The sequence below is a fragment of the Musca vetustissima genome, unplaced genomic scaffold, assembly GCF_032173495.1.
Source record: "Musca vetustissima isolate MV318-11 ecotype Yass unplaced genomic scaffold, APGP_CSIRO_Mvet_v1 utg5482, whole genome shotgun sequence".
Lineage (NCBI taxonomy): Eukaryota > Metazoa > Arthropoda > Insecta > Diptera > Muscidae > Musca > Musca vetustissima.
In genome coordinates, this window is record NW_026879543.1 from 81,935 (window position 1) to 99,603 (window position 17,669).

The 17,669-nt window shown below is 33.1% G+C and overlaps 1 protein-coding gene across 1 annotated transcript; it reads left to right on the forward strand.

Moving 5' to 3' along the window:
* The first annotated feature begins 13,149 nt into the window (after positions 1–13,149).
* Positions 13,150–14,951, forward strand: LOC133324458 (adenosylhomocysteinase-like 1). The gene is made up of 6 exons (XM_061533293.1): positions 13,150–13,472; positions 13,542–13,891; positions 13,960–14,112; positions 14,243–14,408; positions 14,481–14,727; positions 14,789–14,951. Exons 1-6 carry the CDS (start codon positions 13,302–13,304, stop codon positions 14,914–14,916), a joined length of 1,215 nt encoding a protein of 404 aa, XP_061389277.1. The 5' UTR covers positions 13,150–13,301; the 3' UTR covers positions 14,917–14,951.
* The last annotated feature ends 2,718 nt before the right edge of the window (positions 14,952–17,669 follow it).

Genomic DNA, 17,669 nt, shown 5'->3' on the forward strand with positions numbered 1-17,669 from the left:
TCTTTCTAGAGTGATAATACGTAAGCACCTGTAAATATTTAAGTGTAACTCCCGCATCCGAGTACCTACGACTATATAATTGGTATCAATTTAAAGGTTAACCACTCCTCTTGGATATACTATCAACTTCTAGGGTCTATGTCCTTCAGTGGTAAATATATACGCTATAGAATACAAATTTTGTCATTTTTCACACAAAATTTAGGGTCCATTTGACCGGCTATATATTGACCAATCTTTATCAATTCTTTATAAAATTCGCGGTGTTTGGGCCATAATTGCGGCCTCTGGAGCGACCAGAAAAACCGACAAAAATAAAGTTTTTGGTCCATTTCATCCCCTAAATATTAACCGATCTTTTCCAAAAACAATAGGGATCTTCATTGGCCAAAACCCATCCTACATGCAAAATTTCGTGAAGATTGGTCCATAAGTGTGGCCTCTATCGTGTTTACAATTTATAATGGATAGACGGACGGAGGGACGGATGGACACACATGTCTAGATCGACTCAGCTAGTCGAGATATGAAGATCGGTATACTTAAAGGTGGGTCTAGGACCAATATTTCGCGGTGTTACAAACGTTTGGGGCTGCACAAAGCTATAATACCCTGACAACATAGTTGTGTAGGGTATAATGAATACTTATGTGTAACAAACATGCTGGAACTAAATGTAGAACCTGTACGTATTTGCTAAAATATATAATTGGAATTGTGATCACTTTTGAATTTGTAAAATGGAAATAAGAAAGATATTTCGGAAATTAGTGCTTATGTGTAATAAACTTGATATTTGATGTAGGAATAGAGGTGGAACTCGGAATTATATTTATTTGCTTTGTAATCTCTTTTTTGGATTTTTGGTGCACCATTTACTTAGATCGTACGAAAATATATGTATATGGGAGCTATATCAAAATCTGAATCAATTTCAACGAAACTTTTCACAACTATGGTTAATACTAAATTTAGTACGTTGTACAAAATTTTTACACAATCGGCCTAACTTTGGTCTTTGGTGTACCCTTTACATAAAATCGGGCGAAACATTGTATGGGAGCATTATCTAAATTTTAACCGATTTTCCCCAATTTTAATAGGGTTTGTCCTGGACCCATATAAATGAGCTGAGCCAATAGACAGTCAGTCGGACGCACATGCATAAATCGGCTCAGAAATTCATTCTATGCATATTCCCAAAAGGAACCTAGTTTCTATCTCGTTTCCTTTTGTATGTTACATACATATGCACAAGGCGACTTTGTCTTTCTGGGTACTTTCTGGGTGCTTGTTGCACAGCGTTATTAAAATGGATGCTCAGATCAAAGTAAAAATCATGTCCGTCGTGCTTTTCTTATTTTCTGGTTCAATCTTAATGTTTTGTATATTCGTAGGAGAGAAAATGTTGTTCTGGTTTGAGGAATCATCCACTTCAAATCAAAATAGGCCCTTGACATTTCACTAGCTCTCATATACGCCTTCCGATTTAAGATATGACTTTCAATCAATACCTTGTTTAAATCGTTTCCAAGTTCTATGTAGTTCCATATAAATGTTATCAAATTTCGGATTCAAACTCGACGAACTTTGTCTCTTCTTGTACAAGTTCTAACTACAAAAGAAGATTAGAGGTGTTAATCTATGAAATCGTAGAAGTCAACTATAGAAATCAATTATCATCGGATAATGACCTTGAAATTGTTCTAATTAAGTTCTTCTCTAGAAGTTTTTCAACTTATAAATAGAAATGTTCCATGCATCAATTATGAAATTTGATAAAAAAATTCAATGCAAACACATAACAAATTTATAGATGGTATTATATAAGGCGCCGTATAGTAAAAAATCTTATAAAGTTATTTTGCTGAGTCAGATGATATTACGAAAATAACAAAAAAAACATAACAATAAACAGACATCAAACATTAAAAATCCAATTTTTATTTAGATAAGATTAACATTTGATAATTTTTTGACAATTTCTAAAAAAAGAGTTAAGTTTTTTTCGTTCGAAATCATAAATTTCTCTGAAGCTACGGTCAAGCGTAATGGGGTGCCCCATCTGATATACAAGGGTATTATCTCTCACTTAGTGTTAATTGTGATACTGTGTCGCTCAGTGCGACACAGATACAGATAATTATTCTTTAAGTTAACACATTAACTATTGAGAATTAGTTTATAATAAAAATTGGCAAAAATTTATGAGGGAGCCGTAAATCTCTGGAATGAAAATATTTATGTGAGTCATTAAATAAAATCCAATTATATAATAATGGAATTAGCGGATTTGACACCTTGATATTGAGAACATCAATAAATAAATATGTTAGCATAATTAACACTAATTCTTTTATTGGCGTCGACAACTATCACCAGTTTTGGCCGGTTTCATTTTCAATTCACAACATTTTGTAAATCAGTTCTTTTTTCTTTGCCACTCTTATAGGACAAAACACACAAGTGAAAGACAACAAATATGAACAGAAATATTGAGACTCCCATTTGTGATTTGGGTTTTTCTGATAAGGTAAGTGTTCAAATACTTATTTAAACTTATGTTTTAAATTCAATTTCTTAGAAATAATTGTTTTGAGATATTTGTGCAAATTAAACAACTTTCTCTTCAACGGCTTTTGTTTGTCAATTCAACGAGTTAAGTGCACTTTCTTCGTACTTCGCAAGCCAATGACTAACAATTGCTGTAATTGAAAATAGTGAACCTCTTGAACTATTACTACTACTACTCAAGTGTTCAAATAAAGTGTTTTTTAATTCTGTGAATGCGAAAATTGATGCATAATCAAGAAAAAATTTAAACTGTGAAATAAAACTAAAAACTAAAAATCCATCCATAAGTGTCCGTCCTTTATAATAAGTAAACAAATTTTTCTTCTAATGTGGACACAAAAGCAAATTAATTGCAGTATATATAAAGTGCTATGCTGGATAATTCCCGATCTTGAACTGCCAGCAAAGAAAAATAGAGTCTTTGCGGAATTTAAGCTTTTTCGGAATTTAACGGACGTCTTAAAATTTTACTCTGCCCCATACTATGTTGAACGGTATATATATATATATATATATATATTCCTGATCCGTAAAACAACTGTTAATTTAGCTAATTTCGCCTTTTAGGAAAGCTTTGTTGAAAAATATATTTTCAGTAAATTTTTGACAATTTTCGATATTTTGAAAAGTTTTGCCGACTTTTCCACCCAATCTTGGTAAAAAAAAAAATAGTAATATATTAGCTTAGGGCTTCCATGAAGTCATCATACTCAATTAGTCCTTGTGTTAGTTTCGTTAATCATTTAATTTCTTTACTCCAGCCAAGTAGATGATTTGACTGTTGTAACCTGTCCTTTATGATATTTGCCTGAAAACAACGCCACCTAGAACTTGTGAAGTGGTTGGGGTCCTTCCTAGGGAGAGGTAAATCGACTTTCGACTAATCGATTAATCGAGTTTTTGTATTCAAAAGTCTAAAAGTCGAAGTTGACTTTTGACCTTTGAGGAAATCGCAAAGTCGACTTTTCGACTTTAGATTTTCTTCATAATATCTTGGTTTATTATCACAAAGCCGAAATTGTCCAAAAATAACACATTCCAGAACTTTTTTTCATCTGTTGACAACAATTCTTATTAAAAATTAAATTTTTATTCGATTTTGATTTAGGTTTAATAAAATCGAAAGATCGAAAAGTCGACTTTTTAGTCAAAGGAAAAAATCGAAATGTCTAAAAATCGACTTTTGTGTTCGAATACGTATCCCTAGTCCTTCCTTATATAGAGTTGCAATTTTCTTCTCACTCTCACTTTGTTATCCTCAGGCTTTGATGTCAACATACCGATGTTGATTATTAGTTTGTGAATGGGCATCCTCTGCAGGGGGAAGTTACATGCATTTTCGGTATTTTGAAGGTTTTAGGTGTATGTGGCATTGAACTGGCGTTATTGGTCCTCATTTTGGCATACATATATGTAAGTCCATGTTTTGACATAGTCCCCATTTAAAGAAAGGCTCACCCCATTTTCGGTATTTTAGAGGTTTTAATGGCAAACCACCACCACCATCTGTTTCCACCCTATTTTTACTTTTTTTCTTGCAGAATCGTAATCAGCGTCCCCGAAATCCTTATAAGTGATATTTATTTATTTTATAATCCCTCTGCTCTAATTATGATCAAAAATTGGATTTCTGGCCCACAGCGCATTAGGTAGAAAATCTCCCTTCCAAAAATTTTAATATTTCGGAGAAGTCCACATATAACGATTGCCCTCCTTTATTCGGTATTTTGGGCAGGACTTTATAATCAGGGTCTACATAACCCCCACACAAAGAGTAAGCTTCATGTTCGTTGTGTCCAAGGCCCTAGCCCAATTTGCCAACCTGAGTGTTTGTAGTTTGATATTTCCCCATAAAAGTCCCCACCAATTTTAGGTATTTTTAATCTCCATGGTGAAGGGTATAAGGTTTACTGCCTAGTCACATTGTGCGCTACTTATAATTTGCCCCCAGTGCATTAAGTAGAAAATCTCCCTTCAAAAATGTTTCAATATTTCGGAGAAGTCCAGATATAACGATGGCCCTCCTTTATTTGGTATTTTTTGCAGGATTTTGCAATCAGGGTCCATTTAACCCCCACACAAAGAGTAAGCATCATTTTCGGTGTTTTCAAGGCTCTAGCCCAATTTTCCAACCTGAGTTTTTGTAGTTTGATATTTCCCAATAAATGTCCCCACCGATTTTAGGTATTTTTTATCTCAATGTATGGCATTGTCCGCCGAGGGGTAAGGCAAGAGTATAGATTCGGATCTCGGAAGACTATATATTCGGATCTCGCTACGGCTAATGTTATCTAGAGCTACAAAAAATTGAAGAGGGCAGGGAACACTTGTAACGAAATTAGTATAATTTGTTAAAAAGACTATTATTCAAACTTTAATATATATATATATTGCTTAGTGTATATATAATTTTGAGTTTGTACATCTAGTTCAGATCGGTATAGACTAATTAAAAAATGAATTACAGTGCAATATTTAAATGGGTACAAATGTACCCAGTTAATATTTCCTATCATTTAATATTTTCTAACATTTATAGCGATAACATCCTCTATAGAGGGTGCTGTATTTTCCAATTTATTCAATGAGTTGGCTTTAATAATATTTATTCTATTGTTAATGGCTTATATGGCTGAAAACTTAATGATTGGCTTTTAACGAAGCACAAACGTATTTTTTTCTTAATATGGAAAAACAAACAAACAAAACCGGTCTGATTGAATAAATTCTATGTCAAATTTGACAGAATAAATAAATACGATATTCAACAACCATATTAGGAGATCACATGAACAGACATTTACATTTGTTATTATCAGGTGCAGGTGGTTTTTTCATTGTTATTATTGTTTCTACCGTTGTTTTTTTTTAATATTAAATGTGTATAAATAAGAAAATATTATACAAACTTGCAAAAAAAAAAAAAAAAAACAATTATTTGCTTTTTAAATAAACAAAAATATGAATTTTTGGCGATGAGTGTCTGTTAACACTCAGAACGAAACTGGTTTAACCGAAACTGTAAAACGATAAGAAATCTTATCTTTAAGAAATTAAATCACTTCACAAAAATCGGTGTTAATTGGTATTAAAAGAATTCTTTATTTATAGAGTTTATTTTCGAATGCACATACATACATAACATAAGTGTACATATGTACACAGGGAATATTTTAAGAAGACAAAATAATAAATATGTCTTTAATATAGAACGTACACAACATCCGGCGAGATAAGGTTCAAATTAACTGTCATATTTATAATTTGATTTGTGTGTGGTTCAGCATTCTATGGCACATTGCCTTGGATATTGTGGAAAGTCACCACCTCAAATTTATAGAGTAATTTTTATTTATCAAAAAAATCTAACTTATCATAAATGATTTTTTGTTTTCAAACTATAATTGCCTCGTAAACTAATAAACCATTCATTTAAGAAATTTTTAAGAAATATTTTTGTTTCGTATTTTCGGACAAATTAAAATACCAAACAATATTATTATAAAAATTCTGACGCAATAACACGTTTTTGGGTAGGGGATACACCTTGCGGGATGAAACAATTTTGCCAGGAGCTTTATGAACCCGAATCACTGCAAACCGACATTGACCCAAAATTTCTTTGGGGATTAAAGCCCTTCACAATGTACAGCAAATATTTCAACTTCTGGATGCCTTGAGAAATATACACATGGTCAGTATATGGTCACTATTGCTTTTTTGAAGATTGTGCAATGAAAATTATAAATAATACTTTTAAATAAATAAACAATAAATTTATTTTTTTTTTCATGAAGTATTGAATATTCACATTTATATTCAGATACAAATAACGATGCTTCGTTTATAGTGCTACCACATTGACTGAACACTTCTGCATACGATTTTATAGCTGACACCTGTCAAAGTCAGATTTTGCATTTCACGGAATGATTTATACTAATATCAGTCGAGCTTATGGGCCAGAGACCCATTATTTGGCAATAATTATAGCATTAAAAAAAATATCACATATGAAGGTTTCGGGGACGCTGATTACGATTCGGAACGAATTGTTTTAAAAATTGAATTGATCAAATTATTTTTGAACACAAGTAATTACAAATGTGAAATCAGATCCTGAAAATCAAATGAAATGAATCCAAATTGGCGGATCAAACATATTGAAAAATAAATATTAAATTAAAATAGCATTATATCGTTGCTTTGTGTATTATGGACATAAAACTAAGACATATCTTAATTAAATTTTAAATATATTTTGAGTGGAAAAAGTGCTCAAATTCCCTGAAATACCGGATAATCGGGTGCTTATTTATATGGAGCCTATCCCTTAACTTTAATCAATATTAATAGTTTTTGATATGAAGATTTCATACCAATGTGAAATAAAATTACTAAATTACAGGAAATTTGGTAGAAAACGCGCACAAAATCCTTAAAACCCCGAAATTAGGGGGTACAGTTATATGGGACAACCCAAAAAAGTGAGCCAATTTTTATCATTTTTAATAGAATGTGTGTTACACAATGCGAGCCCAAAATACCAATTTTCAGGAAGGTGAGACTAATATATTCCAATTTTATCACCAGCATGATATGTTTCTAAAAGTCATTTTTAATGTTTTAGTAAATTTTCAACGACTATTTTTTATATTATCGGCTATAACTCTTAAGTTTATGAAAGGTCGCAGTCGGTCGCAAAATTCTGGACACAGAATATATCTAGGCCTCGAATGGTGCTATAACTATTAATATATGCTCTGCCACTGTTCTGGAACCCATTTTTTTAAATCATATTTATGAGTTTTAAATTTAAAATTTTTTAAGATTATCTTCAAATTACTAAGAATTATATTCCCAAAAATATGAAACTTTGACTTTGTTCTCATATCATTTGTAAACCGTGGCCCACAATGATGTAAAATGGTGCTGCTGCAAAGCTTAAAGTCTCGTCGAAGACTTCAAACAAGAAATTGTAGTGTACCACTCAGAGTGGACTGTCCTACGCTCAAGCTCTGCCACAAACAACTTTCGTTATATTTGGCTCATATAAGACACACTGGGTCGATTGTTATTTTGTTTCGGGCTTCAATGCATGGATTCATTAAAAAGTCTTTTCGAGCACCGCGATTGCATTTTTATACCCTCCATCACAAGGTGCAATGTATATTAAATTTTAAAATTTCGTTTGAACACATCATAGACAACAGAATAAATTTTGTAGGCGTGTAATTTTATTTTTTAATAGTTTTGGATTTTCGAGTACAACATATCCCTATCATAAATAATATTTGCGCAAGTTTTATGAGGGATAATAAAACGCTACCCCACATTATTATTTGTCTCTATTTTTATATTATGGATTTTTATTGAATATATAAAATATTAGTATTCGTCCAAATTTCAGGCTAGCCTCCACTTCAGTCACTTTTTTAACCGTATTGATTGTAGTTACATATTTTTGGTTCTCAGTGGTTGGAAAATCTGTCCTATATGATGGTGCAACACAACACATGTTCGTACGTACGTATTTTTGGTATTTCAAAAATATTGAACACATTTTCAATCAAATTGACCGTAAGTTGTTAGTTTGACTTCTCATGGGGCAACAGATTTCTCCACAATACAATATTGGAACTCCAATTTTTTGGAATTTTGAAGTTTTTTAGGTTTCAGGACATGTGGGTGCAATTATAGTAGACAAAATTCGTATTCGTACACTCACTAAAAATGATGAATATACGATGTATTAAATCCAATAAACATTTTTTTTCAAAATTGCATATGGATGTATTATTTTTATTGAAGAAACCCCAACTTATTCATTATTCAGCCGCTAGATAGCGGAGTTTTCAGATTATGGATGACAAAAACAGTATTCGTACAAAAGAACAAGATCAAAAAATGTAAATATATTATGCATTCCAATGAAAGGTAGTACTTTGTTGAGTATAATTTTTGTTTTATGACCGTACTTTAACGCTATGGCATAGATTCCACTAGTTTGGAAGTAAACACTGGTTATATTTGATCTCAGTCCGTGATGCTATAATGTTTCAACTTTATCTTCAATATTTGGGCTTTGAGGCGGTGTTTTGAGGTATAAAGAATCCAAAGTCTGGACGATTATCCCGTTAAGAATAAAGTACCGCGAGATCAACACTATAACTGCAGTTGGCTTCAAGCTTTGCTTTAGAATTTGTAGTCTAATTCTAATTAAGAATTTTGGGTAAAAAAATAAAAAAAAACATATTTGTTTGTTTTTATATTGAAATTGAATTCAAAAGGACGGATTTGGATTATATTTACGCTAATAATATTTTCCCATAAGGTGATAAAAATGTTTTTTTTTTTCTTCAGAAAAATCCATCAAAAAGGCAATACGTAGCTGAAAAAAAAAATAAATCGGTGGCTCGATGGTAAAACCCAATGATTAATTAATAATTTTTGAAACATTCACACTTGTCCTCTTCAATTTTGATATGACTACTGATACTTATATCTATCATACACATATACGTAAACAATACCAGTTATCAATGTCTAATCTTTGCATTAAATCTTGAAGTCTAACATTAATAATAATACCAAACAGTAGATAGTGGTCCTATGGACATTCTGTCGACAGTAATACTTCAAAATACATATTTATTAGAAATAGATTATTGGTGGACATACACACTTCATTGAAGAGTGTCTATCTCGTTTATCAGTCAACGCGGCAGCACGTGATAAATAAATCGGATTTTTCTATGAATTTCCACATTTATTTTTATATTTTAAGGAGCACGGTGAAATAATTCAATTGATATATTATGTTTTCGCTATTTGTTCATAATCGAAGATAAAACAACACCATTAGCAGACCTATGTTAATTAATTTATGGCTAATTGTTAATTGTGAAATGGACGATGATGATGAGGATGATGGCGTCAGTATTTGATTTAAGGAAGATTTTTTTATTGATTTTTTTTCTAGCGGATAATTGTGTCATAAACCGTTTAAATGATATCAATTGTGATTTAATGCTAACAATAGCCGGTGGGAAGAGAAAAATTTATTTTATAACAAAACAATTATTTTTTACAATACAGATAAGATCAATTAGCAAACAAATAAGATATGTGTGTCTGTATGTAATCGGTGAAGGAAGTGTTTTGTTTATTTATGACATTCACGTGCTAATTACTATAACTTAGATATAATTTGCAGTTATTGATTGATATTGGGGTTAAAGATCCCCCAAAAAATAATAATTCACAAACTATTTAATGTAATGCTAATTGGGTTGTGTGATTAAAAAATTTATGAATGTTTGCTTCCTAAATTATCGGGAAAGGTGAAAATATTCCATAAACAATTTTGGAAAGAAGTTGCAAAATTTTAATCAATTTAAAACGATATTAAACAATTATGATTCGTGACTATATATGTCACAATTCACTCGGAAGCGATTGCCATGGAAAAACGGTTGCTTTCATGGCGCTTACAACTCTATGTTCTTCGATAAACTAGTTGCTAACAATAATTGCACTCGGTACCTCCGCAATAAATATAAAGACATTTTTTGTTAGTTTCTCATTATTTTGTAATTTTAGAAAAATGAAATAAGTCCCGAAATTCTCTTTAGGAAATTATTTCATTTTAAATTTTGGGGAGTTTTTTCATAATCAATAACTCCCCATGTTTTAAAATGAAATAAGTCCCCAAATAATGAAATAAGACCCCAATTATAGTTGTTTTTGTTTTGCGTATAGTATAAAAAATTGGAGACTTATTTAATTTTCTGTTTTGTGGACTTATTTCATACCGCCGTTTTATGTATCTCTAGCATAAAACAAGTTAAAGCTTCGTTTATATCGGTAGGTCCGAACATTTTATACCCTCCACCATATGGAGTGCCTTCTTAAAAAGGTCAGAAAAATTACAAAACGAAATTGCAGACACTCAGGTTGGAAAACTGACCTAGAAACACCAACGTAACCAATATTGTGCTAGGCCTTTGTATAGGGGCGATGTAAAAATCGTAAATCTATACTGAAACCTTTGTGGAAAGAAAAAAGAAATTACCGCCACATCAGAGTACCGAAAAGGGCTCACGTCCCTTTTTATATTAGGTTATGTCGAAATATGGACATCAAATATTTTTGATACACAAATTTTTTCCACTTGGGTGAAAATAGGACGGAACCTTTATATGGGGCTAAGTCCAAATATAGGCCTATCTAGACAATTGTCTGCATACATGTGTTTCAAACTAAAACTCAAAATACCGAAAATAGGGCAATGTTTTTATATAAGATTGGGCTATCAAAACAGCAAAAATAGTGTGATACAGTTATATGGGATCTGCACCATATAAAGTCACAACCGCTATGTGGGGGCTATCCAAATTTAGGTAGCAATATATGCTATCCAATGAGAACTCAATATACCAAATTAAATCCAATTGGTTGAAAAACGTATATTTGACACGTTTTTCAACCGATTCCTAGACTATATTATACCCCATATATCCAATTTCCAATATTAAAAATCCTAGGAGTAATAACAAGGTATGTGCCAATTTCCCATCTTTATCTTAAATATTTCGTGGTTTCAACAGCAAATTCTGATCATGAGTATATATCAGACAAATCAGACAGACAGGAATGACAAATTCAATATATACTCCACCATATTGAGGAGGGTATGAAAACCAGCCATTGGATGGGAGGTTAATGTTATAGGTCGACACATTTCTGGATTTGCCGCCACCAAATCTCGAACGTTTTTTCTCTCAGTATCCCAAAATTTTCTAAAGCCATAACATTATGAAAACTTACAAATTCATTTTGAGGGGCTGTCCTGCTTGGGGCTAACGGGTTTGTTATTTTTTATACCCTCAGTCTTAAGGCAAATGATGGTATATACACATTGAAACGGTGAAAATATGCCCTATCGATATATTGGTTTTATACACCATGTATCTTTCAAATCCGTTTCAGAAAATTTGGAGTCGATTTACACATGTCCGTCCGTCCGTTGTCCGTTTGGCTGGCTGGTGCGCACGACATCTATCGAAGAGAATAATCGATTTCATTCAAACTTTCGACAACTTAATATTTCTTCCAAACATAGTTTAAGTACGAAGGTGGGGAATATCGGTCCACTCTTAATTGTTATAAGATCATGAAACGGACTATCCGATTTTAATACTACTTTGTACAACTTATTACTTTTACAAAGCCTAGATCAAGTAGGAAGATGAGACCCACAAGTTCACTCCTTCTGGTACTTCCCCACAGAGGGTCAACATTTATAAATCCATAGGGTAAGGTTATATATCTGTCGGCAACACCGACTGACACTTTTTTACTTGTTTTGTCTAAAAAATAACTTAAAACTAACGATAACGAATGCGACGCGGAACTTGTTCAATATTTTCCCATTACATGTGGACAAGGATCCCTATGGAAGGCAATATAGGCAACCAAGAGAGATAGGATTCAATTACAGAGAAATAGGGTGAATTACACCCTAAGACTAGTTCTCAGTACTTAAAACGTTGGGCGCCATTATCAGAAAATTAGTTTAAACGTCCAAATCGTATTTCTAATATCAATGAGTGTCATTAGACAAGGTCAATTTGAATATTTTAAATGATTCATAGGACTAGCTGCCAGTAGAACAAAACGTTGGGTGCCATAATCATTGGGATACACTTACAGTTTGAATGACTTTAGATGTGACACATCGGTGTTTTCTAATTCAGAATGTTTCCTATGCAAACATAAGTTGATTCATTCCTCTAGATAGATGGATTATATTCTCGAATGCAAATCGCTGTTAAAAAAGGTTGGGCGTTATTTGCACTGTGAAATGATTCCTAAGACTAGGACCTGAGTTTTATTGAGCGCTACATGCAACATTGATTGTCATAAATGAGCACATAATTGGGCGCCATTTGTAAGGTGGATTACTTACCAAGATTGGACTGAACTGATTTTTAAAATCTGTTCCTAGTAGCAACATACGTTGGGCCCCATTGTTAGTATGAATTTATTTTAATGGGTAAATAATCTTCTAATACTGTTAAGGGCAACTAAGAACGTTTGTATTTAAAGAAATTGTTGTACATCTAATGTATTTGCAAAACTATGTCGTTAATTCCGAACTCGGTGGAATCCACTTTTAATTTTTTGGACGTCTTATATGGTTTAATAGGACTTCTATTGTTATGTTTTTGTGGCTCTTGGTTCTAAATTTTGAATATACCGCGTGAATTTATAGTTTGCTTAATTCCTAATTTATAGTATGAAGCTAGAGTGTATTCCAAGATTTTCCGAACTCTTTTTAATTTAGAAATATATCAGTTCTACTATTACCCACTGTCTTAAAAAACTTAATTTTTTGCATCTCATTTTTTATTTGCAGCAAGAATCTGTTCAACCAGAGGCCCTTAAATTAGCTAGCCGTACAAGAAGACGTTCTTCTGCAGCTTCAACATGCTCCTTCAGCTCTGGTAAGAATAATCTTTCTGTAATTCTCCAAAAATATTCGTTAATTTATAATTATTTCCTTGTTTACAGCCTGCTTCACGGCCAGTTCGGACGAGGATACTGTCATCTCGCCACGTGAAAAGAAACAACGCAATACCAAAGGATTTACTGATTTCTGCGTGAAAAATGTACTCAGTCAATATTCCTTTGGTCGACGGGAAATTGAAATTGCAGAACAAGAAATGCCTGGCATTATGACCTTGAGAAAACGGGCTCGTGATGATAAACCATTGAGAAATGCTAAAATTGTTTGCTGTACCCACATCAATGCTCAGACTGCTGTGATGGTGGAGGGTCTCATTGAATTGGGTGCCTCTGTGCGCTGGGCTTCGTGCAATATTTATTCAACACAGGTAATTACACAAACTCTTTTATTTATTTATTTTTTAAGAATATAAAACTAACATTAAACTAAAATTTAGAACGCCGTTGCTGCCGCCTTGGCTGAAGCTGGCATTCCCGTTTATGCTTGGCGTGGTGAAACCGAAGAAGATTTTTGGTGGTGCTTGGATAAATGCATCAATGCCCCTGGTTGGGAACCCAATATGATTTTGGATGATGGTGGTGATGCCACACATTTAATTTTGAAAAAATATCCCGAACTTTTCAAGGGCATTAAGGGTATTGTGGAAGAAAGCTTGACGGGTGTCCATCGCCTATATCACATGTCAAAGAATGGCAAATTGACAGTGCCAGCCATTAATGTTAATGATTCGGTGACAAAAATGAAATTTGATAATTTCTATAGTGTTCAAGATTCGATATTGGATAGGTAAGGATACAACTTGGAAATATTTCAAATACATAGTTAATTATATGTATGCGTGTGTTTATTTGCAGTTTAAGACGTTCAACAGACATTATGTTTGGCGGCAAACAAGTTGTTGTCTGTGGTTATGGTGATGTTGGCAAAGGCTGTGCCAAGAGCCTTAAAGCTATGGGATGTATTGTTTATGTTACTGAAATTGATCCTATTTGTGCTCTGCAAGCCAGGTAAATTTATTTATCTAACCGTGCACAGAATTCGAAGAGCGGACTTATATGCCCACACCTTCAGATATTTAATTTAGAGATCCATCCATATTTTATTAAATAATAATGGCTTTAAATATTTTCTTTACAGTATGGATGGTCATCGTGTAGTCACTCTGAATGAAGTCATTCGTAACGTCGATATCGTAGTGACGGCGACTGGTAACAAAAACATTGTTACTCGTGAACATATGGACCGTATGAAAAATGGCTGTATAGTTTGTAATATGGGACACTCAAATTCTGAAATTGATGTGGTATGTTAATATTGAAAACAATACACTTTTTAGCTTTTTATCAATTGAAAATTACAATTTTCACCTTCACAGAATAGCTTACACACTCCCGAATTGACATGGGAACGTGTACGTTCTCAAGTTGATCACGTGATTTGGCCTGATGGTAAAATGATTATTTTACTCGCCGAGGGTAGATTGGTGAATATGTCATGTTCGACAATACCCTCATTTGTTGTATCCGTAACAGCTTCCACACAAGCCTTGGCCTTGATTGAACTTTACAATGCAGTGCCTGGACGTTATAAGAATGACGTGTATCTATTGCCAAAGAAAATGGGTAAGATTTCTTTCCAGCAATTATTTTGAATTTATTAATTGTTAAATATTTTTGTTTTTAGATGAATATGTGGCCAGTTTACATTTGCCCACATTTGATGCCCATCTGACCGAATTGACCGACGAGCAAGCCAAATATTTGGGCCTAAACAAATCGGGACCATTCAAACCAAATTATTATAGATATTAATTGTGATGAAATTCATTTGTTGTACTTATTTTAATTTTATTGCTTATTTTTTGTCATTTTATTATTATTTAGAAACATTTTAAACAGTATTTCAAAACCAATAAAAAATAAATAAATTTATGTTAATGCATTCATTACTGAATTCTTAAAGTAGGTTGCGTGTTTTTTACTACGAGGAGTAAAAGGAACGATCAAGTATTTAACAATTTTTGAAAGGAACTCTGAAATAGGCCTTCAGGGGTTTCATTAAATTTTGACAATTTAGGTTTATCCTTATATATGTGTTTTGCGAACAGTATTTTCCAAAAAGTATATATGTAGGAAATGTAATGTCTAAATGTAAGCCTATTGTCTAATTATATATTTTTGAACATAACCCTATTTTTTCTTAATACATATTTAATATCGGCGTGGAATGGGTAAAAAAATGGTAAATGTTGACCACTTGTGGGAAGGTACTAGAAGGAGTGCGTCGATAGATTAAATCTTCAGATTTATCGTAGGCTCGGTGAAATTGTTATGAGTTTCATCGTTTTAATCAAATTTGATACCCCTCGCTTCATTTAATATTTAAACTTAGTAATAATTTGTGGGGAGGGTACCAGAAGCTGTGGACGGGACCCATCGGACTGACTTAATCTAAGTTTAGTAAAAATATTAATTCAGAGTTTGGATATCTGACCTTCATAGTGCATATACCGTCAAGAGGGTATTAAAATATGTTTTTAATAAACAAAAAAAGGATTCTTAAATAAAAGACCTAGGTCAAGTTTTTGAGTTATAGCTCTATTTTATGGTGGAATATATGAATATGAATCTATTGAAAATAGATTCAGAATAGACTGAGATACAGAGCTCTAAACAAAAGTGCCGAATGTGCTAAAAATATTCAGTTTGGTAAATTTCCATAAATTCAATGAAAAAAAATTGTGTTGCCCTGTGCGTAGAACTCAGAGTTTCTTGTTAGTTTGTGTCTTCGCTATAATACTATTTAATTAAGAGTTTATACATGATGTGTAGATGGCGCTGCTGAATATAAATACATGAGTAGTGTGTTGTAAGACAACTATCATTGTTTATATGCCTAATGTACTTAAGGTTATTTAAACATGCACATATAAAAGAAATTGTCAAAAAATTACAAAAATAATCGTATGTATATAAAATTAGTTAGAAAGTCGATGTTAACGATAGATATCTACTCTTAGGCCATGACATTTGTAGAATGCATTTATCGTGAAAAATATCATGCACTTATATTTAGACTATCCAAAATTGTGTGTGGCATATAGGGATTTCGGATCTAGGTTTACTTTACAGTATTTTTTACCGTATTTTCTTAAACTAGGTATAGCAAAACTATCCTAAAAAGTATACCAATATTACTCCTTTTTTGTAGTATGATTTGACAACGAATGAGAATTCAAAATACCAAATTACAATCAATTCCGAAGATAAACATATCCAAACGTATTGATTGTGCGCAGCTCCTCCAAATTGAAAGACCATGTTTCGAGATGTTGTCGTTCACTTCAACTTTCCATTGAATTTGTGACCTTCCCTTCTGATCAGTTGGCTCGCTTTTATATGCCTTTTTAGCTGGGGCATCCTCATCCATTCTCACAACATACTAGGTTATGTCGCTGCAATTCGATACGTCTGACTATGTCGAGGATACCATCAGCTTGATCTTCTCGCCATTTATTGCCAGTCCCTAAATTCGTTCAAAGGTGGCTGTTACCGCTCGCAATGTTCAACCCATTATGTCGATGTCGTCGGCGTAGACGAGTAACATATGCTGCTTGGTGTACAGAGTGTCATTTCTGTTCACATTTGCATCACGTATGACTTTTTTTTACCTTGTCTAAATCCTGGTATTTAAGGACTACAATAGGTCCTTTCCGATTTTAGCTGCTGACCTTATGCCAGTTAAAGTTTTCCTGCGTAGCCGTATTAATTTTGCAGGAATGTCGAACGCAGGCATAGATTTAAACACCTCTGAGCGGATTGGGCTGTCGAATGCGGCTTTATAATCGATGAATAGGTGGAATGTGTTGATGTGTTTTTCGTGGATTTGCTTGATAAGATACAATAATATCATTGACTAATGGCTTCAGTCGTTAATACAGCACGCTGGATAGCACTATATGCGATGGGAAGGAGACTAATTCCTCTATAGTTGGCACATCACCATAGTTTGTAGGTTATATTAATTTTGTCATTCCGTATGTAACTCATCGAAATATTCATTTCCGATCCTATAAAGTATATATATTCTTCATCAGGTTGAAATTCTAAGACGATCTAGCCATGTCCGTCCGTCTGTTGTAATCACGCAATCTTTTGAAGGAATTGAGATAGGGTGCTGAAATTTTGCACAGGTTTGTCTTTTGTCCGCAGGCAGGTCAAATTCGAAGATATATAAGGTTACCCCCATTTTGGGGTTCTCGAGCACGTTTTTCAACCGAATTGGATTGGGCACTAAATTTTTCCACAAAAAAATATAAATATCTACATTTTCTGCTGGCCCCCCTATAACGGTACCTCATAATTTTCAGTATTTTGAAGGTTCGAATCGCATTTTCCCGCCGAATTCGCTGTAATTTAGTATTTTGAGTTCTTAATAGGTATCAAATTTCTCCACAAAATTATGAATATATGTCAATTTTTTTCGAGATAAAAAACTGGAATGTTAGGATCGATAATGAACTTTATATGAACTATAGGCCTAGCCCCTGTGTGGGAGGTACCAG